General features: G+C 44.1%; 1 protein-coding gene across 1 annotated transcript; it reads left to right on the top strand.

Annotated features, from left to right (window-relative positions):
* The first annotated feature begins 5,453 nt into the window (after window positions 1-5,453).
* znf577.S (zinc finger protein 577 S homeolog) lies at window positions 5,454-16,350 on the top strand. Its single transcript, NM_001091622.1, is given in 4 exon segments — window positions 5,454-5,534; window positions 12,394-12,520; window positions 13,701-13,778; window positions 14,343-16,350. Coding segments are annotated over 4 exon segments (1,857 nt in total). The 5' UTR covers window positions 5,454-5,510; the 3' UTR covers window positions 15,971-16,350.
* The last annotated feature ends 6,832 nt before the right edge of the window (window positions 16,351-23,182 follow it).

Below are 23,182 nucleotides of genomic sequence, written 5' to 3'. Positions count from 1 at the left end.
ATGCTCGTGATGACAAATTAATACGGGCGAAACTTCACTGGCATTCGGCTGCCGAGACGCAACTTTGCACTTTAGTGAATTAGCGTAGTGGTAACGAATTTGTGCCTGGCGAAGTGACGCGAAGTCTGGTACAGACCAGAATCTGAGGTGAGAGTCTAAAGGTGGCCATCAGGGCCGCCATCAGGGGGGGACAGGGGGGACAAGCGTACCGGGCCCGGGCATGAAGGGGGGCCCGGCAGCGCTGCATTTTTTGAAGATCGAGACCCCCCTTACGAGCGCCCGAGCCGTACGTCCTCCCTCTGCGTTGCCGAATGCGGAAGTGCCGAAAAGCCGATGCGCCGAAAAGACCCGAAGTCACAAGAAAAGCCGAAGCGCTGAAAAGACCCGAAGTCACGAAAACAACCGAAGTCCTGAAGCGGCGCAAAGACCCGAAGTCACGAAAGGAGGCGAAGTTGAAGTACTGAAGCCATGAGTTCAATTCTACTGAACACCAGTTTGTGTATTTTTTTTTTTTTTTTAATCCCCTGGCCACCAATGTATTATTTTAATATTCTATAGGCCCCTGCCACCAATGTTTTTTTTTTTAATTTTTTTTTAAAAAAAAATTTTTTGGGGGCCCCAATTTGTTTTTAACTTATAAGGGGGGCCCTGTCACCAATGTTTTTTTTTTTTAGTTTTTTTTTTTAAGTTTTTTTTTGTTGGGGCCCCCAAGTTTTTTTTAACTTATAAGGGGGCCCCTGCCACCAATGTTTTTTTTAAAAAATACATTTTTTAAATTTTTTTTTGGGGCCCCAATTTTTTTTAACTTGTAAGGGGGCCCCTGCCACTTTATATTTTTTTTTGTTTTTCAAAAAACATTTTTTTTTTAAAAAAACATTTTTGGGGCCCCAATTTGTTTTTAACTTATAAGGGGGCCCCTGCCACCAATGATTTTAATTGTTTTCAGTTTTTTTTTACATTTTTTTTTGTTGGGGCCCCAAGTTTTTTTTAACTTATAAGGGGGCCCCTGCCACCAATGTTTTTTTTAAAAAAAAACATTTTTTTTTTACATTTTTTTTTTTGGGGCCCCAATTTTTTATATGGGGGCCCTGACCATCAATAGCTTTTTATAACTTGTGTGGGGGGGGTTACTTTTTTAGTGCTGATGTCTGTGTGGTCTTTTAACTGCAATGTGGAGTGGTCGGCATATGGGGTGGAGCTTGGTCGTCAGTGTGGGCGGGGCCCAGGGGGCCCCAAAAATTTTGTTGTATGGGGCCCCGTGATTTCTAATGGCGGCCCTGGTGGCCATAGACGCAAAGATCCTACCGTACAAATCAAGGATTCGTATGATTTTCGGACCGTGTGTGGAGAGTACTGACATTTTTCGCCCTTCGGAGATCGGTCGTTTGGTCGATCGGACAGGTTTGATTTTGTCCCGACTGAATCCGCCGGAGCCCATTGTGCTCTCATCGTAATCTGATCGTTCGGCCAGGGCAGATTACCCCCGATATAGCCATACTCATTAGTGGCATATCGGGGAAGGATCGGCTCGTTTGGCGATGTCGCAAAACGAGCGGATCTTTTCGTCTATGGCCACCTTAAAGGTGGTTCTGGATACACCAATATTATCGTACCAAGGCGTCCGATATTGTTAAAAAGCCTTGAATATCAGTCGTCTCGACGATCCGGGCAGGACTGAAAATTTTTATTGGACACCTTTGAAGATTCCCGATTATCGTTCCGTTAATGCTGAATCATCAGAGCTAAAGAATTCTTTGTGTTGTTACCTTCATGTCTGACGATTCAAACGTTAACGTTAGTAGAGTGGACATAAGATCTTTCGTACGACCAGTAGTAATAGTAGCGTGTCTGGCCTCCTTAGGGTCTGGCCAAACGAGCAGATTCGGGGAGATTAGCGACAAATCTGCTCTTCTTCAGGGCGACAATCCCCCCGAACTGCCTTCCCCCGCCCTCCGCCAGCTAAAATGAAAATCGCCTGGGGGAAGGCACATACGGCGCTTCGTTTTTCCGAAGACGCCCAAAGTTTCCTCATGAGGCAACTTTGGAAAACGAATTTTAGCCGGTGGAGGGCAGGGGGAAGGCAGTTTGGGGAGATTGTCTCCCCAAAGAAGAGGAGATTTGTTGCTGGGGCGACTAATCTCCCCGAATCTGCTCATGTGGCCTGACCCTTAAAGGGATACTGTCATTGGAAAAAAAAATTTTTTCAAAATGAATCAGTTAATAGTGCTGCTCCAGCAGAATTCTGCACTGAAATCCATTTCTCAAAAGAGCAAACAGGTTTTTTTATATTCAATTTTGAAATCTGACATGGGGCTAGACATTTTGTCAATTTCCCAGCTGCCCCTGGTCATGTGACTTGTGCCTGCACTTTAGGAGAGAAATGCTTTCTGGCAGGCTGCTGATTTTTCCTTCTCAATGTAACTGAATGTGTCTCAGTGGGACCTGGATTTTACTATTGAGTGTTGTTCTTAGATCTACCAGGCAGCTGTTATCTTGTGTTACGGAGCTGCTATCTGGTTACCTTCCCATTGTTCTTTTGTTAGGCTGCTGGGGGGAAAGGGAGGGGGTGATATCACTCCAACTTGCAGTACAGCAGTAAAGAGTGATTGAAGTTTATCATAGCACAAGTCACATGACTTGGGGCAGCTGGGAAATAGACAATATGTCTAGCCCCATGTCAGATTTTAAAATTGAATATAAAAAAATCTGTTTGCTCTTTTGAGAAATGGATTTCAGTGCAGAATTCTGCTGGAGTAGCACTATTAACTGATGTGTTTTGAAAAAAACATGTTTTCCGATGACAGGATCCCTTTAAGCAGCAATGTATTGTCAGTGGCCCAGTGGTTAGAAAAACAACATCCATATCAGTATCACTGCGTTGCTTATTGGGCGCCGCTGCCTTGCACAGATAACAGAAACACTCAAATTCTCTCTTTCTTCTCAGGATTCCACACAAACGCTGAGAGACCCTCTCCTGAGCACGTTTCTTTTTCATCTCATCTTCCCTGAAGAGGTGCCAAACGCTTACGCTTTATGGGAGCTAAAAGCATCTCCGAGGAGGACTCGTTCCAAACTCTGAACTCTGCTCAGCAGGTAAGATTATCTCAGCGCTCTCCATATTTATTGGGCCTGACAAAGATCACATCATAGACCTTTTGCTATTCCCCATACGTCACATGCAGGGGTTCCCCAGATATCTGTGGGTACTTCCAATCAACCAGCTCTGGGTTTAGTAGGAGTTCAGCCCTCAAGGTTCTATATACCCTGGCACTGACTCCTTTACTCTTGACTTGCTATTGGTGGGTTAATCGGCTTGACTTCATTTAAATATAATACCAAGTTAGCGTCACAAATTCTTCAATACCCAAGAAGCTGAGTTTGCACAAGTGAGATTTTAGGGTAAGGGCACACACTGCTATTTTGGGACATTAGTTGCCCAGCGACAAATCGATTCTTCTTTGGGCGACTAATTTCCCCGAACTGCCTTCCCATGGGCTAGGATGACACTCGGAGCTCTTTGTTTTCCGAAGTCGCCTCGCAAAGAAACTTCGGACGACTTCGGAAAGCCAGATCGATCCGACTGCCATCCCGCCGGCTATTTACATTCTAGCCGATGGGAAGGCAGCTTGGGGAGATAGTCGTCCGAAGAAGAAGCGATTTGTCGCTGGGCGAGTAATCTCCCGAAATCACTTTCAGGAGAAAGTCCACGTGAGATAATATTACAGTGAACACATGAGCTCTGCAGCGCCGGATTTCAATGAGGGGCGCCCCTAGGCCGCGCGGTCCTATCGCCCACCTCACCTCCCCTTCCCAGCGCGCCGGCGAAAAAACGCCGGCGCAGCTGCTGTAATTGAATGGGGGCGCACGCGTCCCCATAATGCGGCTGGGCGGCATGCCGCCCCTATTTTTTTTTTGCCTTGCCGCAAATCCTGGCCTGGAGCTCTGTATGTGAAAGTAAATGTGAAAGAGTTGATGCTCAAACCCAGCGTGCGGGTCAATATCTGACCATTTAACTGTCAACACCCACCTGTGCTTTCAGGTGACCCAATGATTTGCATTTTGACTTAGTAGCCTGTGAGGCACCCAGGACCAGCGCCTGTTAAGTTACGTTACTGTCGTTCCCAAATCGGATACATTTCAAAATTTCGGATGGTGAAAGTTAGAATCTGCCGGTTGATATGAATGACGACCAACTGTCGCTGAACGATTGCTTTCTGCTCATGTCATAATTGTACCTACACAAGTCAATGAACGTGTACAGATTGGTGGCCATACATACATTGAATCTTGATAAAGCTCCAACATATGCGGCAGCTCTGTACAATGGATGGGAGAATACATCAAATACACAAATGACAGACAAAGAGTGGCCAATACAGGCATGTCTGGACTGATTTTCTAAATAGATCCTGCCATTTATAAATACACAAAGGCCCAAACAGCTGCACAAAGGTCCAATTTAGGGTAAGGCCACACGAGGAGATTCGGGGAGGTTTTGTCGCCTGGCGACTAATCGCCACGTCTTTTGCGCGACTATCTCCCCGAACTGAGTCAACTTTGGGCGACTATTGAAAATGCATTGCCGCATGGGCATTAGAGTAGGCGACTATTAGAGAAAAACGATGAGGCAGTTCGGGGAGATAGTCGCGCAAAAGACGTGGCGATTAGTCGCCAGGCGACAAAACCTCCCCGAATCTCCTCGTGTGGCCTTACCCATAAAGCACTGGCCTATGGCATTAGCTGGAGTTTCCAGATTGCATTGATAACAACTCGGGCCCTGCGGAATTCAATAACACACACAAGCCCCCGTCTCTGTAGACCACCCTGCAGCCATACATACCTCCCAACATTTTGGAATTAAAAAGAGGGACAAAAAAAATTTTCCCGCACGTAGCGCAGCAATTTTTTGGACCACACCCCTTTCTGTGGCCACACCCCCTAATTACCATGTTTGTTTTACAAAATTTGGCAGGTTATGAAAGTTTGAAAATATTTCTCCTTATCTAAACTGTGTTTTTGTGTCTCACAATTGTTACAAAGTATCTTATTTGCACCTGTTAGCTGTTCTGGGCTCTCTGCTAAAAGCCAATTAAGTGCGAAACTTTGTTTCTTTTTCTGGCTGTTCAGTGCAGAGAAAAGAGGGACTTTCCAGTACAAATGAGGGACTGTGGGTTGAGCTGTCAAAAGAGGGACTGTCCCTCAGAAAAAGGGACAGTTGGGAGGTATGCAATAGGGTCTGCTGCCCCTCCAGTGACACATTAGTTGGGCCTGTGTATAAAATCATATAGTTGTCTGAGAGATCTCTATTCACCTGTATAAGCTGCACAGACACCTGCCTCGTTACTCTGCTTAATTAAATCAGCCCAAAACAATCTGCAGCTGTTTCGCCACTAAACACCGGCTGCCCTCCCCCAGGCAGATACCAGATCTCTGCTGTACAAGGGGGGCTGCTAATACAGAGCTCTGACTTTATTCACTTCTAATTGCGGAGTCGCTGTCTCTTTGCTGAGATGTCCCGGACACTCCCTGTGCAGGTAATGTCGTTCCTTAGTTTGGGGGAGCCCCAGTTACCCCTATAGTTGTATAGCTGCCTGGGGTCATTTCCCTTTATAGTATTTCTACTTTGCCATGTGATCATGTTATACAGTATATATATATATATATATATATAGGCCAAGTGCAACGCTTCCTTTTATTCCTTTGTTTCCCACTGCCCGAGTATTAAATGAGAAGCAGGGGCTGCTGGGTGGCATGGAGTTTTGTGAACGCAATTGACCCAGACCCAAAATTAAAATACCGTACAAGTGTCGGCGTCCCTGCTGATGCTTGCATGTGATTTGACATACAGGTTCAGGGGCGTAACTATAGAGGAAGCAGACCCTGCGGCTGCAGGGGGGCCCAGGAGGTATAGGGGCCCCATGAGGCCCTAATTCATATAACATTTCAATAAATATTGGAGAAACAAGTCAACCCCAAAACATTTTGGGGGCCTGAAAAATAATTTGCTGTGGGGCCCAGTAATATCTAGTTACGCCACTGTTTGGGATCCATCAACCCAGAAAGCTCCAAATTATGGATATTAGACTCCATTATAATCAAATAATCCACATTTTTACAAATGATTTCCTTTTTCTGGGTAATAATAAAACAGTCGCTTGTACTTGACCCCCAACTAAGATGTAATTAATCCTTATTGGAGGCAAAACCAGCCTATTGGGTTTATTTAATGTTTATATGATTTTCTAGTAGACGTAAGGTATGAAGATCCAAATTACAGAAAGATCTGTTATCCAGGTCCCAAGCATTCTGAATAACAGGTCCCATACCTGTACTTGATCCCAACTAAGATGTAATTAATCCTTATTGGAAGCAAAACCTATTGAATTTATTTAATGTTTATATGATTTTCTAGTAGACTTAAGGTCTGTAGATCCAAATTACAGAAAGATCCGTTATCAGGAAAACCCCAGGTCGCAAGCATTCCAGATAACCGGTCCCATACCTGTACTGGTTGCTTAGAAGGGCACAACGTCTCTTGAATAGATACTGCAGTAGAGTTTTCTCTAGCTGGGGCGTAGGGCTGCTGTACAATATAATATATATATACACACAATATAATACATACAGCAGCCCTGTGCAAGTCCTCTCGTAACAATCATTCTGCCTGTCCCTGGCCTGAGCTCATTGTGGCCATTCTCCATGGAATACACGTTGACGTAAATATGGCATATACGGTGTAATCTCGTATCAGAACCATGTGTTTGTGGCTACTACATGCAGTAGTATCCTTCTAGTAAAGAATGTGAATCCAAAAGCCATTTAATCATATAACGCAGCTTTCTACATGTAAATATGGTTTGTAGCACAAAATATCTGCGCCGACACTAATCCTGTTCTGTCTGTGGGACCCACTCCTTCAGTTTAAGGCTAGTGACAGACGCTAAGGGGCCGTGAAGGATTCGAAGTAAAAAAACTTTGAATTTCGAAGGTTTTTTTGGGCTACTTCGACCATCGAATGGGCTACTTTGACTTCTAATCAAAAATTCGAACTAAAAATCGTTCGACTATTCAATAATTCGCTAGTCAAAGTACTGTCTCTTTAAAAAAAACTTCGACCCCCTAGTTCGCTTCTAAAAGCTACCGAAGTCAATGTTAGCCTATGGGGAAGGTCCCCATAGGCTTGGCTAACTTTTTTTGATCGAAGGATATTCCTTCGATCGTTGGATTTAAATCCTTCGAATCATTCGATTCGAAGGATTTAATCGTTCGATCGAAGGAATAATCCTTCGATCGTTCGATCGTGCTATCTGCGCTAAATCCTTCGACTTCGATATTCGAAGTCGAAGGATTTTAGTTCCTAGTCGAATATCAAGGGTTAATTAACCCTCGATATTCGACCCTTAGTGAATTGGCCCCTAAGATTCGGGGAGATTTGCCCAGTGACAAATCTCCTCATCTTCGGGCGACTATTCTCCCCGAAAAGCCTTCCTGTCGGCTAGAATGTAAATTGCCGGCGGGATGGCACTTGGAGCTATTCGTTGTTTGAAGTTTCCTTGTGAGGCGTCTTCGGAAAACGAAGTGCTCAGAGTGCCATCCCGCTAGCGATTTACATTGTAGCCAGCAGGACGCCCGAGGAAGAGGCAATTTGTCACTAATCTCCCCGAATCTTCGCGTGTGTCACCGCCCTTAGAGTTCTCTATTTTTGTTAAGCAGGGTTTAAAGGAACTGAAGGGTTAACATGCCTACGTGCCGACCCTTGTAGGCCTCTGTACTTGTTTTTCTGTACGACCCTGTACAACGTTGCATAAGTATCATCATGTACCATAAACAATGTTATCAGCTTGTCTCAGCCCAAATGTCTTAGCTAATCCACATGCGCATATTTGTCTCTTTATTTCTCTCGTCCATCCTGAATGCTGTACCTGTTACACACATGTACCAGGTCCGGACTGAGAATTAAAACAGGCCCTGGCATTTCAGGTACACAGAAGCCCAGACAGCTCCCACCAGCCCACTAAATAGTGACTTTCTATGGGACCTTATAGCAGCCCCTCTGGCATTTGCCAGAACCCACAGATTGCCAGTCCGGGCCTGACATGTACTATGCTAATACGTCACTATATTGGGAGATGTCTTTACTTATACCCTATATAAGCCTATGTTTGGCCTTCAATAAACGGAACTTGTTATTCTGATCCACTCGTTGGTGTTTCTTTGTGCAAGTTCCCCGGATCCGGAATACAAGGCCTTGTTGGGCAGCTAGAACCCAAGGTTCCAGTGGCAGTCGGTTCATTTCCCCAACAGGAACAGTTCAGTGTGAAAATAAATAAAAACTGGGTAAATAGACAGACTGTGCAAAATTGTAATGTATAAAGGCTGGAGTGAGTGGATGTGTAACATAACTTCCTGCTTTTCAGCTCTCTAACTCTGAGTTAGTCAGTGACTATAAGGGGGGCCACATGGGACATAACTGTTCAGTGAGTTTGTAATTGATCCTCAGCATTCAGCTCAGATTCAAAAGCAACAGTTAGGTCCCCCCTCAAGTCACTGATTGGTTACTGCCTGGTAGCCAATCAGTGAAAAGCAAGAGAGCTGAAAAGCAGGAAGTAGTGTTCTGGCTATTATGTTACACATCCAGTCACTCCAGCCTTTATACATTACATTTTTGGCTAACTAACTATATTAGATACATTATTTATTTTGCACAGCCTATTTATTTACCCAGTTTTTATTGTTATACTGAACAATTCCTTTAAAGGGGAAGCTTTCCATTCACCCTCTTTTCAATCTTTTCTTATTTTGTATTGTTTTGGATTCATTAGCCATTTCATTTTGCTTCTCCCCAGCATTGCTGACCCCAGCAAAACATAATATGTGAAATCGGTGTTATTTTTATGCTTATTTTTTATGTATCTGCACCGCACTCGGGGGTTGTTTCCTGTGAACTATCCCTTTAATTTACAAAATGCTCCCCTTAACTTTCGACAATCCTTTTCTTATAACTTGTTTCTCTGCCTTCTCTTGTGTTGCTGTGGACCTGGGGATCCCACTCCTTGAATCCTCTGTACAGAATCCACCCTAATCCTGTCCCAAACTCAGGTCCCACCTCTTAAGGCAAAGTCTGTGTTATTTATAGGCCAATGCCATTACTATTCCCGGTTAGACTGTAAGCTCTACCGGTTAGGGAGCTCTTCCTCATCTCCTAACATATTCCATTTGTCACAGTATCACAGTGTATGTGTATATATTGAAATGCTTGCCCCCCCAGTATATACATTGCTATGTATACAGCAGTGTTATATAAAGGTATGCATATGTGCAGTATGAGCTTACATTTTCTAGGTTTATTATTATAGTTCTGCCATGCTGACTTAACCACCTACTGTATATTACCCTTAAAAGGGAAATCAGGGACAATGAGCATAGTATGTTATAGAATAGCCAATTCTCAGCAAGTTTTAAATTGGTCTTGGTTTTTATTTTGTTATAGCTTCAGCATTGTCTTCTTCTGACTCTTTCCAGCTTTCAAATGGGGGTCACTGACCCTGCCAGCCAAGAATGAGCTATATTTCTATTCAGGCCATATTCCAGTTCCTGCATGGTTGGTAGGATAATATGGACCTGAAATTCCAAACTGGAGAGCCGCTGAACAAAATGCTTGATGCAAATAATACAAAATTAAGACCAACTGCAAATTGTCTCAGAATATCACTTTACATCATACTAAAACTTTATTTTAAGGTGAACCCCTTTAATAATGAATTCTGAGGGTATTGTTTCCCTTTCATTGATATTGGCTTCAATGTTGGTCTTGGGATGTGAGAGGGAAGAACTGGTCAGTAAGTTGATGCTCTGGGATAGAAGCTGATCATTAAATGAGGTAGATGGAAGGAGAGCGGGGACACATTTAGGACTGGCTGACCCACATTAAAGGGACTACAAGCCTACTGTCTGACCAGACCTGCATGCAGTGTATACAAGCACCCAATCCACTACACCTCAAGATCCAAAAAACCCTTTAAGTGATTCACCATAACCCATTATAGTGATGAGGAGGTTCAGGGTCATGTTCCCCAGTTCCCTATCCCAGACCAGACTCTGTCATCAGATCGTCAGATGGTGAAATGCCATTTATTGCTAAAGATCTAGATCTAGAATATTATGGTAGCCATAGACACACCGATATCAAATTAAACTAATTTTCGTCCGATATTTGGTGCGTGTATGGTGGGAAACGAGCCAAAATGTTGATATCGGCAGAAGACTTGGATATCTGTCGACTTTGAAGGCACCTGAGCATTGGCCATTGTTAGTGCTGAATCGTCAGATACTAGAATAATTCTATTGTTTCCAGAGCCGGGCAGGCGCCCTAGGCAACCTGGCTGGTCGCGGCCCCGGCTGGTCGAGTGCATGCACATACTGCTGCTCGCATCGCACAAATGGACACCAACACGTGTGTGGTTAGACGCGCACACATGCACGAAAGCGCACATACACAGGCAAATAAAACAGACAGGTGGAGAGAGGGGACCGGGCATGGGGTAAGCGACAGAGGAGGTACGTGCCTGGTGCCCCCTAACTTTTGCACCCTAGGCCTACCCCTAGTTCCGGCCCTGATTGTTTCTACCTGTATATCTGACGATTCAGCTCTACAAGTGTATTGAAACGAACGATCTTTCTTGGAAACCTCTTTTCCAAGTAAGCTCATAATTAAGTCTATAGCCACCTTTACTCTCAGTTTCACATAATGGTTCCTCATCGTCTTTTATTTCAACAGTCGCTTTATCAGTGGAGCCCTGGTAAGCTCTCATGTCTCATGAGTCTGTGAATCACTGAACTTGCATTTTTTTGTAACAATGCCTTTGCCTGCTTTGTAGTCTGGGGTTCCTATAGGGAGCTGTTATCCATTTGGATATGGTGAAGCAAAATTGACAAGGAGGAGCTTTGAGAAGTGGTCCGGCCACTTCTAATAATTTAGTCATTTAGACGTAAGAGGTGCTGGACAAATTCCCCTTGTAGTAGAAATGGTCACTTCCCTATGAAAACCAGCGGCGTTCTGGACTGTTTTCTGGCACGCTGGGAATTTTGTATTGCAATATACATGGTATAAGTCATCGACACACCCAAAGCCTCATAGCACCAGAGGTCTGAAGGATTCTACCTATGCGGTGGTGGTGGTATGTTGAAAGACTTTGGGTTCTGGGACCATCTAGTGAATGCCGTATTATGTAGGAATACAAAGAGATAAATTGTCTTGTCCATGATCCACAGGTTCTGGCACCAGAATCCATCTATGAAGTTGTATGTATTGTATGTGGTCTGTTGTTACTGTGCATCTGATATAAATGTCTGTATATGTCTTGGCACCTGGATGCAGTCTGGTCAGTCGGATCTGTAAGCCCATTGAGTCCAGATGTTAACTCTCATCTTTAGGTGTCACTTCTAAGCAGGTTGATGAGCTTGCCCAGCTGCACATTGTCTGACCAGCCTGTAGGCCCAATGACCCTGATAACGGACATGTTGGTCTATGTTTAGCCACCATTACTGGCCCTTTTGTGGGTACAGTTAGATGGGTATTAGAAGATAAGAGGGTAAACTTGAATTTCAAGGCAGTAGAATTGGACATATCTCAACATAAAAGCAAAGACAGGAGGGGCCTATCCATTGATCCCTTTGCTACCCAAACTAAACTAAGGGTATGACAAGGACCCAAATAATTGTCCTCCAGTTTCCTGATCACATCCAGCCCTGGGGGGATGGTAACATGTGTAATAAGGAAACTTGAGGTCAATGAGATGGTTACTTTATAGTTAACAGGCTGGCACAAGCCTGGGCCATCGAAGCCAAATCGGTGCACTTAAAAGGGTGTATATTCTAAGAAAAGGCATCTCAACAGGAAAAGCCTTACGCATTTTGTGCCTGAAGGGGCACATAATCCTAGGCTCATGGGTCAATGAGATGGCACATGTTTGGGGTAGAAGAGCGAGTCCAGCTCAAAGTACCCTATTTACCCCACACAGAAACTTCCACTCTAGGCTGGAGAATAAAACTATTAGCCTCTAGCCCTTGGTGTGACCTGTAATACAGTCCAGCAGAGTTTGGCATTAGACTTCCCCTTGGCATAAAGTGAAGTAGGGGGACTGAGAACGGAACCAAGGCTGTGCTTCATTTTTATCATGTATGTGACCTTGGTTCTCTTTTTGGTTTGAAGTAGCTCCAGGTCTCCTCCAAGTTTGTGGAGCTACTATAGAGCAGGGGTAATGTTACTGAGGTTGCCACCTTTTCTGGCCTCCCTTTATTTAGTACCTTCCCCTTGTCGACAGAGACATTTCTTTGAAATATATTTTACCTGATGGTAATTGCTGCCCCTCTGCTTGCCTGGCACCCCTCTAGATGCACCTGACCTACAGTGACCTGGCCGTGTACTTTTCAGAGGAAGAATGGAAGGATCTGGAAGGTTGGCAGAAGGAGATGTACAAAGAAGTCATGAGAGACAATTACGAGAATCTCCGCTCTCTTGGTAATCATGAGAAACCTATGCATATTCTATGGCAAAGCAGATCATGAGGGGTTAATGTAGGGGTGTGTTGAATGGAGAGCTGCAGGACAAATGGTTTATTAAAAAAAATAAAGATCATAGAACTGTAAATACCTTTTTAAAAAGCATTTTATTCAGTTTCTCCCTCTCTCCCGCTGTTAGTAATTTGCACCTGAAACCCAACTTATATTGTCCACTGAAATGCATAGTCATCACCCAAAATCCTTCAATATTGTCTGAATCAGTGAGCACTGCAGGGGTGGGGCGTGACATGCGAGACCAAGATGCCCCCGGATTATTTTGGATCTTGGATGGCACCTCTGATAGAGTTCTGATTCTCTGATGGAAATTGAATTCACTAGAGGGTAATGGCTAATGCAAACTGGCCTATAATTTATGCAAAGTTGACTTACCCTTTCATAGAGGACCCGACAATAGAACCGCACATGTAGATTTTATTTTTATTTTTGTCAAAACTTGCAAATTCTAGTTTAAAACCACCAACTGGAATTGGAATGTGAGATTTATCACACTCAACCCAGGAAACGGCTCTAATTCAACTACAACCTGGTTAGTTCATGTAGAAGTCAATGGCAGAGGTCAGTTGAACCATTTGTAGATGTTAAGTGCCTTCCTTTCATTCGAGTTTTTTTTTCCAGAGGAAAACACGATTCAAATTCGATTTTTCGGGTTGTTCCTATTCGAATGAATGTTAGACGTTCGAGTTTTTTTTCATAAATCACTTCCCATTCGAGTTCTGAGTACATTAGAAATTATTAGAGATGAAAAAAAATCACATAATTTCGAAATTTGACCTTTGATTAATAAACACAACATGTTTCGGACAGACGTCCTTCATCAGGTGAAGGACATGTCTGTCCGAAACATGTTGTGTTTAAATAAAATACACTGAATCGAATGTGCTTCTCCAGAGTGAACTTTACTTTTACCTTGGATATATTGTGGCTTGGACGGTGCCACTGGCTCTGTTGTATAGAACCCTGATACATTTGGAGTGAGGGACCACCCGACAATCAATTGAATTACCTTTGATTAATAAACCCCGTACTGTATAGTATATAAGGTATATGCCATAGACATACTTATTATCGGGAGATTTCTCACTGACTCTGTTGCTGACTTCTTTTGAATTGTCTTCCAGGAATTCAGGTCCCCAAACCAGATGCGTTCTTTAAGTTCCAAAGTGGAAAGAAAGATGTCAGGGAAGCCATCCCACCAGGTAAGTGACTTGCTCTCAGCTGTGCATCGTAGTGGCCTCTTCTGCCCAGGGCAAAATGCTACTCTGCCATATTGGTTTTAATTCATAGCAGTTGTGGAACTAATTGCCCCTAGTAGAGTGCCCACTCTCCAACTGCATGATCCTATTCTAAAAGTTCACTGGGCCATCCTTTTCTCCTGCTCTACTTCAGAAGTGTACAGTGAAGTTGGAAGCTGCAATGTTGGGTCATGGATAGAGCATGTGCAATGGAATTTGACATGGTCTTGTACACTTCCAACTTTAAGGTGCATCTCTGCACTTGGACGCCTAAATCTCACCCAGTGGGGGGTGATGTGAATGGGGAAGGGTAACTATACAGAGGTCCTAACCGTTTTGTAGCAATGAGCAGTGGATATGATCAGAGAAGCGTCACCAGAAGGTTCCTGAATCAGTAACTTTGGCCAGACAGAACAGCAGGTGGAAGAGAATTATATAAGCAGTGTAAAACTGCTAATAGCATGACATCTGAAAGGGGAAAAGAATAATGTAAAGTCTGCTATAACTATATTATGGCCTTTATTTCAGATACCGGATCAACAAACGAGAAACAAGTTGGACCTAAACTTCAGCCAATTGTCTTGCAGCCCCAGGACCTTATTACGGAATCTAAGGCAAAGACTTCTGACGGCAAATATCCAAAGTGTCCGAAATGCGGAGACCTAGAGGACTGCACCTGTTATGTGTATAAATGCAACGCAAAGAAACCATACATCTGTATAGACTGTGGCAAATCCTACAGAAAACACTCGCTGCTTATCGTGCACCAAAGGAGCCACTTCAAAAGCCAAGCCTTCAAGTGCCAGTGTTGTGAGAAGAGTTTCCTGAAGCCGTCCCACTTACAGAGACACATGAAGACCCATCAGAAGTACAAGTGTCCCGAGTGTGAGGAGTGCTTCAGAAACATGACTCTCTTTTATAAACACGTGAAATCACAGCACAAAGGGAGAGGATACAGGTGCCACACATGTCAAGAGTTCTTCCAGTTCCGTTCAGATATTGTGAAGCACAGAGAATCCCACAAGACAGTCCATCAGTGCGGACAGTGTAAGGCAGTCTACACAAGACTTGGTTCTTTGCAGAAACACATGAGCCATCATTTTCCTCATGAAACCAACAGTCATGGTACCTGCCGCTCAGAAAATGGGGAGATTCAGAAGTTCTCTCATACAACCACCAGTCATGGTAGCTCCAGCTCCGAGAATGGAAAGACTCTTACATTCCCTCAAACAACCATCAGTCATGGTAGCAACTCAGACAATGGAAAGAGTTGTGCTGTTCCTCAAACAACCACCAGACATGGTAGCAACTCAGAGAATGGGAAGAGTCGTGATGTTCCTCAAACAACCACCAGAAATGGTAGCAACTCAGAGAATGGAAAGAGTCATACAGTTCCTCAAACAACCACCAGTCATGGTAGCTCAAGCTTAGATAATGGAGAGACTCTAATGTTACTTCATACAACCATCAGTCATGGTACTTTCAGCTCAGAAAATGGAGAGATGCAGAGGTTCCTACGTCTGAAAGGGAAGCACCGCAAAAAAAGAAGCCAAAGAGGTCATCTAAGTTCTCATCATGTACATGAGGTTCAGCAAAATAAGTCACTGAAAAAAGAACTTGTAAAGCAAAAAGTGAACAAATGTTCTTCCAACCAGGCATTTATGAACTTCAAAACAAAAGCCAGAATTCCCAACATTTCTAAGGAAATCCCACAGAGACCGCATTCCCGACGTCCGCAGAAAATGAAAAACCGAAACATTAAGCAGAAGTCAACCCAACATAAAATGAGGAACTTGACTGCCCCCTCTGTGTTTTCACCACACAAATTGGGGCTCATACCCCAGGCAATGGCTCCTACGTCAAAAAACAAACTATGGTCATTAAAACCAAACGCGTATCTTGAAAAAGCAGAATTATTTACCTGTAAAAAATGCAAGAAGCGCTACAGGCATAGCAAATCTTTATTCCGGCACAAGAAGTCTCACACGCAGAGGTTTATGTGCCACACGTGTGGCAGGACCTTCCCTAAATTGGTACATGTGTATCTTCACAGGATGGTCCACATTGTGAAAAAACGCTACAATTGCAGGTTCTGCCAGAAACTATTTAGCGTCAGGTCCCTTCTTCTGCTCCATCAGAAGACTCATAAACCCTAGGTTTAACGTCGGGCAGAAAGATCTGGTTGAAAACACGGATAGTAAATGTCATGGGCCGACTTCTGGCTTCACCCTGAACCAGGAAAAACCTATGGAGAATGAGGTCCACAAGCACTTAACAGAATCTCTTCTTAGTGGAACGTTCTTATCACCGCACACCCACCCCAGTTCCCTACTGTACAGCCATTGGCACAAGACCCCCTGCAAGTGTAGGGACTACTTGAAAAACATTAATTACAGAGTTTATGATTACAGAGACGGTAATTAAAATAATTTATTTCAACTGTCCCCCCCCCCCCAACATACAGAAAAATAATATATTTTATATGTTTCTAATGTTACATTGTTGCAGGGCTTGGCAAATAAATGTTTTTCACACATTTTTTTAGTGCTTTATTCTACCTAAAAATATCGCTTGTCTGTGTGTTTTTAATTTGCTTCTCTGACTGATAAACTAGGCTATTTGGTTGCTAGGCAGAGTCTGAGCCAGTTGGTTGGACCAGTTCAAAAAGGGTAAATGTTATATACTACAAGGGGAAAAACTTGTACAAGGGGAAAAACTTGTACAAGTATTTAACTTGTGGACTGAGTATATACAGTATAAGCATATTATAAGTCACACAGGAGCTCCACTCCATAGTACAAAATAAAACTGCATGGTGAGAACCCCTCAGGGACTTCTAATATCCTTATCATTTACAGTAGGGGGTACATTATCCCTTATAATACATGAGTGATACTCAGAGTTCCCTGTATAACTCAGCCTGCAGCCTTGTGCCTTTATATGGTCACAGAACAACCCCTCAGTGACTTCTAATATCCTTATCATTTACAGTAGGGGGTACATTATCCCTTATAATACATGAGTGATACTCAGAGTTCCCTGTATAACTCAGCCTGCAGCCTTGTGCCTTTATGTGGTCACAGAACAACCCCTCAGTGACTTCTAATATCCTTATCATTTACAGTAGGGGGTACATTAACCCTTATAATACATGAGTGATACTCAGAGTTCCCTGTATAACTCAGCCTGCAGCCTTGTGCCTTTATATGGCCACATAACAACCCCTCAGTGACTTCTAATATCCTTATCATTTACAGTAGGGGGTACATTATCCCTTATAATACATGAGTGATACTCAGAGTTCCCTGTATAACTCATCCTGCAGCCTTGTGCCTTTATATGGTCACAGAACAACCCCTCAGTGACTTCTAATATCCTTATCATTTACAGTAGGGGGTACATTATCCCTTATAATACATGAGTGATACTCAGAGTTCCCTGTATAACTCAGCCTGCAGCCTTGTGCCTTTATATGGTCACAGAACAACCCCTCAGTGACTTCTAATAACCTTATCATTTACAGTAGGGGGTACATCAAGTTGGTTGAGCAATTTATATTATTATTTTATATTATTTGTTTTTGGTTATTGGCAGGGCCGGATTTACATAGCGGACGCCCCTAGGCCCACTGCAATTTGTCGCCCCTGTCCCCTCCCCTTTATTTGTGCAAATTTTCATGGAGATTGTATCTCCTGTGCATCCCCAGTGTTTTTGAACCAATGTGGGTGTGGTTGGACAGCATGCCGCCCCCCTCAAATCCTGCCACCCTAGGCCCGGGCCTAGGTGGCCTTCCCACAAATCCGGGCCTGGTTATTGGAGAACAATTATCTGTATAAGAGACTCTGTGTTTTTTGTTAGATTAAATAGAAGTTGTCATGCTGATTCTCATCAGAGGAGAAGCTAAATCCAATGAAATTGCTGCCCAGGCCAAGTACAAGGAAACTAAGAGGCAAGTGAAGGGGACAGGGCATGACTGGCAAGATGTATTCTGGGTTATGCCCTTAAAGGGGTTTATCACCTTTAAATTAACATTGAGTATGATGTATTAATATATACCTGCTATCCCACAGTCACACTCCCTTCCCAGAGACTATTATCCACTGTTACTATAGACACCATCTCTCCCTACTATACCTGCTATCCCACAGTCACACTCCCTTCCCAGAGACTATTATCCACTGTTACTATAGGCACCATCTCTCCCTACTATACCTGCTATCCCACAGTCACACTCCCTTCCCAGAGACTATTATCCACTGTTACTATAGACACCATCTCTCCCTACTATACCTGCTATCCCACAGTCACACTCCCTTCCCAGAGACTATTATCCACTGTTACTATAGACACCATCTCTCCCTACTATACCTGCTATCCCACAGTCACACTCCCTTCCCAGAGACTATTATCCACTGTTACTATAGGCACCATCTCTCCCTACTATACCTGCTATCCCACAGTCACACTCCCTTCCCAGAGACTATTATCCACTGTTACTATAGACACCATCTCTCCCTACTATACCTGCTATCCCACAGTCACACTCCCTTCCCAGAGACTATTATCCACTGTTACTATAGACACCATCTCTCCCTACTATACCTGCTATCCCACAGTCACACTCTCTTCCCAGAGACTATTATCCCACTGTTACTATAGGCACCATCTCTCCCTACTATACCTGCTATCCCACAGTCACACTCCCTTCCCAGAGACTATTATCCACTGTTACTATAGGCACCATCTCTCCCTACTATACCTGCTATCCCACAGTCACACTCCCTTCCCAGAGACTATTATCCACTGTTACTATAGACACCATCTCTCCCTACTATACCTGCTATACCACAGTCACACTCCCTTCCCAGAGACTATTATCCCACTGTTACTATAGGCACCATCTCTCCCTACTATACCTGCTATCCCACAGTCACACTCCCTTCCCAGAGACTATTATCCAATGTTACTATAGACACCATCTCTCCCTACTATACCTGCTATCCCACAGTCACACTCCCTTCCCAGAGACTATTATCCACTGTTACTATAGACACCATCTCTCCCTACTATACCTGCTATCCCGCAGTCACACTCCCTTCCCAGAGACTATTATCCACTGTTACTATAGGCACCATCTCTCCCTACTATACCTGCTATCCCACAGTCACACTCCCTTCCCAGAGACTATTATCCACTGTTACTATAGACACCATCTCTCCCTACTATACCTGCTATCCCACAGTCACACTTCCTTCCCAGAGACTATTATCCACTGTTACTATAGGCACCATCTCTCCCTACTATACCTGCTATCCCACAGTCACACTCCCTTCCCAGAGACTATTATCCACTGTTACTATAGACACCATCTCTCCCTACTATACCTGCTATCCCACAGTCACACTCCCTTCCCAGAGACTATTATCCACTGTTACTATAGACACCATCTCTCCCTACTATACCTGCTATCCCACAGTCACACTCCCTTCCCAGAGACTATTATCCACTGTTACTATAGGCACCATCTCTCCCTACTATACCTGCTATCCCACAGTCACACTCCCTTCCCAGAGACTATTATCCACTGTTACTATAGACACCATCTCTCCCTACTATACCTGCTATCCCGCAGTCACACTCCCTTCCCAGAGACTATTATCCACTGTTACTATAGGCACCATCTCTCCCTACTATACCTGCTATCCCACAGTCACACTCCCTTCCCAGAGACTATTATCCACTGTTACTATAGACACCATCTCTCCCTACTATACCTGCTATCCCACAGTCACACTCCCTTCCCAGAGACTATTATCCACTGTTACTATAGACACCATCTCTCCCTACTATACCTGCTATCCCACAGTCACACTCTCTTCCCAGAGACTATTATCCCACTGTTACTATAGGCACCATCTCTCCCTACTATACCTGCTATCCCACAGTCACACTCCCTTCCCAGAGACTATTATCCACTGTTACTATAGGCACCATCTCTCCCTACTATACCTGCTATCCCACAGTCACACTCCCTTCCCAGAGACTATTATCCACTGTTACTATAGACACCATCTCTCCCTACTATACCTGCTATACCACAGTCACACTCCCTTCCCAGAGACTATTATCCCACTGTTACTATAGGCACCATCTCTCCCTACTATACCTGCTATCCCACAGTCACACTCCCTTCCCAGAGACTATTATCCAATGTTACTATAGACACCATCTCTCCCTACTATACCTGCTATCCCACAGTCACACTCCCTTCCCAGAGACTATTATCCACTGTTACTATAGACACCATCTCTCCCTACTATACCTGCTATCCCGCAGTCACACTCCCTTCCCAGAGACTATTATCCACTGTTACTATAGGCACCATCTCTCCCTACTATACCTGCTATCCCACAGTCACACTCCCTTCCCAGAGACTATTATCCACTGTTACTATAGACACCATCTCTCCCTACTATACCTGCTATCCCACAGTCACACTTCCTTCCCAGAGACTATTATCCACTGTTACTATAGGCACCATCTCTCCCTACTATACCTGCTATCCCACAGTCACACTCCCTTCCCAGAGACTATTATCCACTGTTACTATAGACACCATCTCTCCCTACTATACCTGCTATCCCACAGTCACACTCCCTTCCCAGAGACTATTATCCACTGTTACTATAGACACCATCTCTCCCTACTATACCTGCTATCCCACAGTCACACTCCCTTCCCAGAGACTATTATCCAGTGTTACTATAGGCACCATCTCTCCCTACTATACCTGCTATCCCACAGTCACACTCCCTTCCCAGAGACTATTATCCACTGTTACTATAGACATCATCTCTCCCTACTTTACCTGCTATCCCACAGTCACACTCCCTTCCCAGAGACTATTATCCACTGTTACTATAGGCACATCTCTCCCTACTATACCTGCTATCCCACAGTCACACTCCCTTCCCAGAGACTATTATCCACTGTTACTATAGGCACATCTCTCCCTACTATACCTGCTATCCCACAGTCACACTCCCTTCCCAGAGACTATTATCCCACTGTTACTATAGGCACATCTCTCCCTACTATACCTGCTATCCCACAGTCACACTCCCTTCCCAGAGACTATTATCCACTGTTACTATAGGCACCATCTCTCCCTACTATACCTGCTATCCCACAGTCACACTCCCTTCCCAGAGACTATTATCCACTGTTACTATAGACATCATCTCTCCCTACTTTACCTGCTATCCCACAGTCACACTCCCTTCCCAGAGACTATTATCCACTGTTACTATAGACACATCTCTCCCTACTATACCTGCTATCCCACAGTCACACTCCCTTCCCAGAGACTATTATCCACTGTTACTATAGACACCATCTCTCCCTACTATACCTGCTATCCCACAGTCACACTCCCTTCCCAGAGACTATTATCCACTGTTACTATAGACACCAACGACTACCCGTAGTGAGAAAGAGACCAGAGAAAGCAGGAAAAGCGACGGCAGTAAATGTGCAGAGGAACGGAGCAAGTGATGGAGCTACAGCCCAACACAGGGAGAGATACTTGTGGACGGCTGAACAACTGCTTCAGTGAGTATGTAACAGCGGAGTGCACAGAGCAGTAAATGAGCAATATTATACTATTCTATTACATTCCTTTCTAGCCGTGCAGACTGAGGAGGAGACGTAGTGAAGTGAATACCAGTGGCGGAACTACCGGGGGAGCAGGGGGTGCAGTTGGGCCAGGGTCCGCATCCCCTCAGGGCCCCCCGGCAGCTCGCGCCCCGACGATTTCCGGGAAGACAATTGCGTACGGAGGGGGCGGGGGCCCGGCTGCACGTTTCACACCAGGGCCCGCCCCCTCTAGTTACGTTACTGGTGAATACATCATTACTTGTGACTGAGCTGACACCGATCTCCTCTTTGAACTGTAGGATACAAGACATCTCGGGGCTTCTTTAGCGCGGGGTTTTCCAAGTACAAACTGAACAAATGCGCTGAAAGAATATTAAGGGGTTAAGCGCTGTTCCTTCTCTTTATTATGGTATTATTATGGAAATTCCTTCCTGACTCCAAGATGCAATGGGACCAGGATCAACTTGTACTATGAGCTCTCTCCCATATCCCTGTATTCCCTCACTTGCTAAACACCATCCGACCCTTCCTTGTACCTATCTAATGTATCAGCCTGTACCCCTGATTCACTTCCCAGCTCTCCCTGTAACACCCCTTTCCCTTCTCTAATCTCATTGGCTCCCTCCTGTCTGCTGGGAGGAGCTACTGGTGAATAAAGCATCCGACCCTTCCTTGTACCTATCTAATGTATCAGCCTGTACCACTGATTCACTTCCCAACTCTACCTGTAACACCCCTTTCCCTCCTCTAATCTCATTGGCTCCCTCCTGTCTGCTGGGAGGAGCTACTGGTGAATAAAGCATCCGACCCTTCCTTGTACCTATCTAATGTATCAGCCTGTACCCCTGATTCACTTCCCAGCTCTCCCTGTAACACCCCTTTCCCTCCTCTAATCTCATTGGCTCCCTCCTGTCTGCTGGGAGGAGCTACTGGTGAATAAAGCATCCGACCCTTCCTTGTACCTATCTAATGTATCAGCCTGTACCACTGATTCAGGGAGACAATTCCACATCCTCAACTCTCACTGTAAAACTGTTGTTAAATAAATATGTTTCATTATGTTAATTTTTGTTTGTTGGATTTTTTTATGTTTAAGAGAACAGAACTAGTAGCTGTACTGATAAGTATCTCGTTATTCCAAACAAGTGAACATCAGTTTATAACAAACAAGGAAGCAGCTGCCCATGTGATATTCCCCAAAACAAACAGATTGTTGGGAAATCCCTTTCTAATAGAGGGGCTGTACTTGTTACAACATATGATTCAGGCTTTTGGGTGACCACTTCAAGATCTGGGGAGTAGGATGATTTTTGTATTGGGGAGGCTAATAAAATACTTCAGATTTCTCCACAATTATATGTATACAGTGGTGTGAAAAACTATTTGCCCCCTTCCTGATTTCTTATTCTTTTGCATGTTTGTCACACTTAAATGTTTCTGCTCATCAAAAACCGTTAACTATTAGTCAAAGATAACATAATTGAACACAAAATGCCGTTTTTAAATGAAGGTTTACGTTATTAAGGGAGAAAAAAAACTCCAAATCTACATGGGCCTGTGTGAAAAAGTGATTGCCCCCCTCGTTAAAAAATAACTTAACTGTGGTTTATCTCACGTGAGTTCAATTTCAAAGGTTATAAAGCCATTTCTAAAGCTTTGGGACTCCAGCGAACCACAGGGAGAGCCATTATCCACAAATGGCAAAAACATGG

The sequence above is a fragment of the Xenopus laevis genome, chromosome 6S (assembly GCF_017654675.1).
Source record: "Xenopus laevis strain J_2021 chromosome 6S, Xenopus_laevis_v10.1, whole genome shotgun sequence".
NCBI lineage: Eukaryota > Metazoa > Chordata > Amphibia > Anura > Pipidae > Xenopus > Xenopus laevis.
Note: the sequence above shows the minus strand (reverse complement) of the source record. Positions and strands in the feature narration are given on the sequence as shown.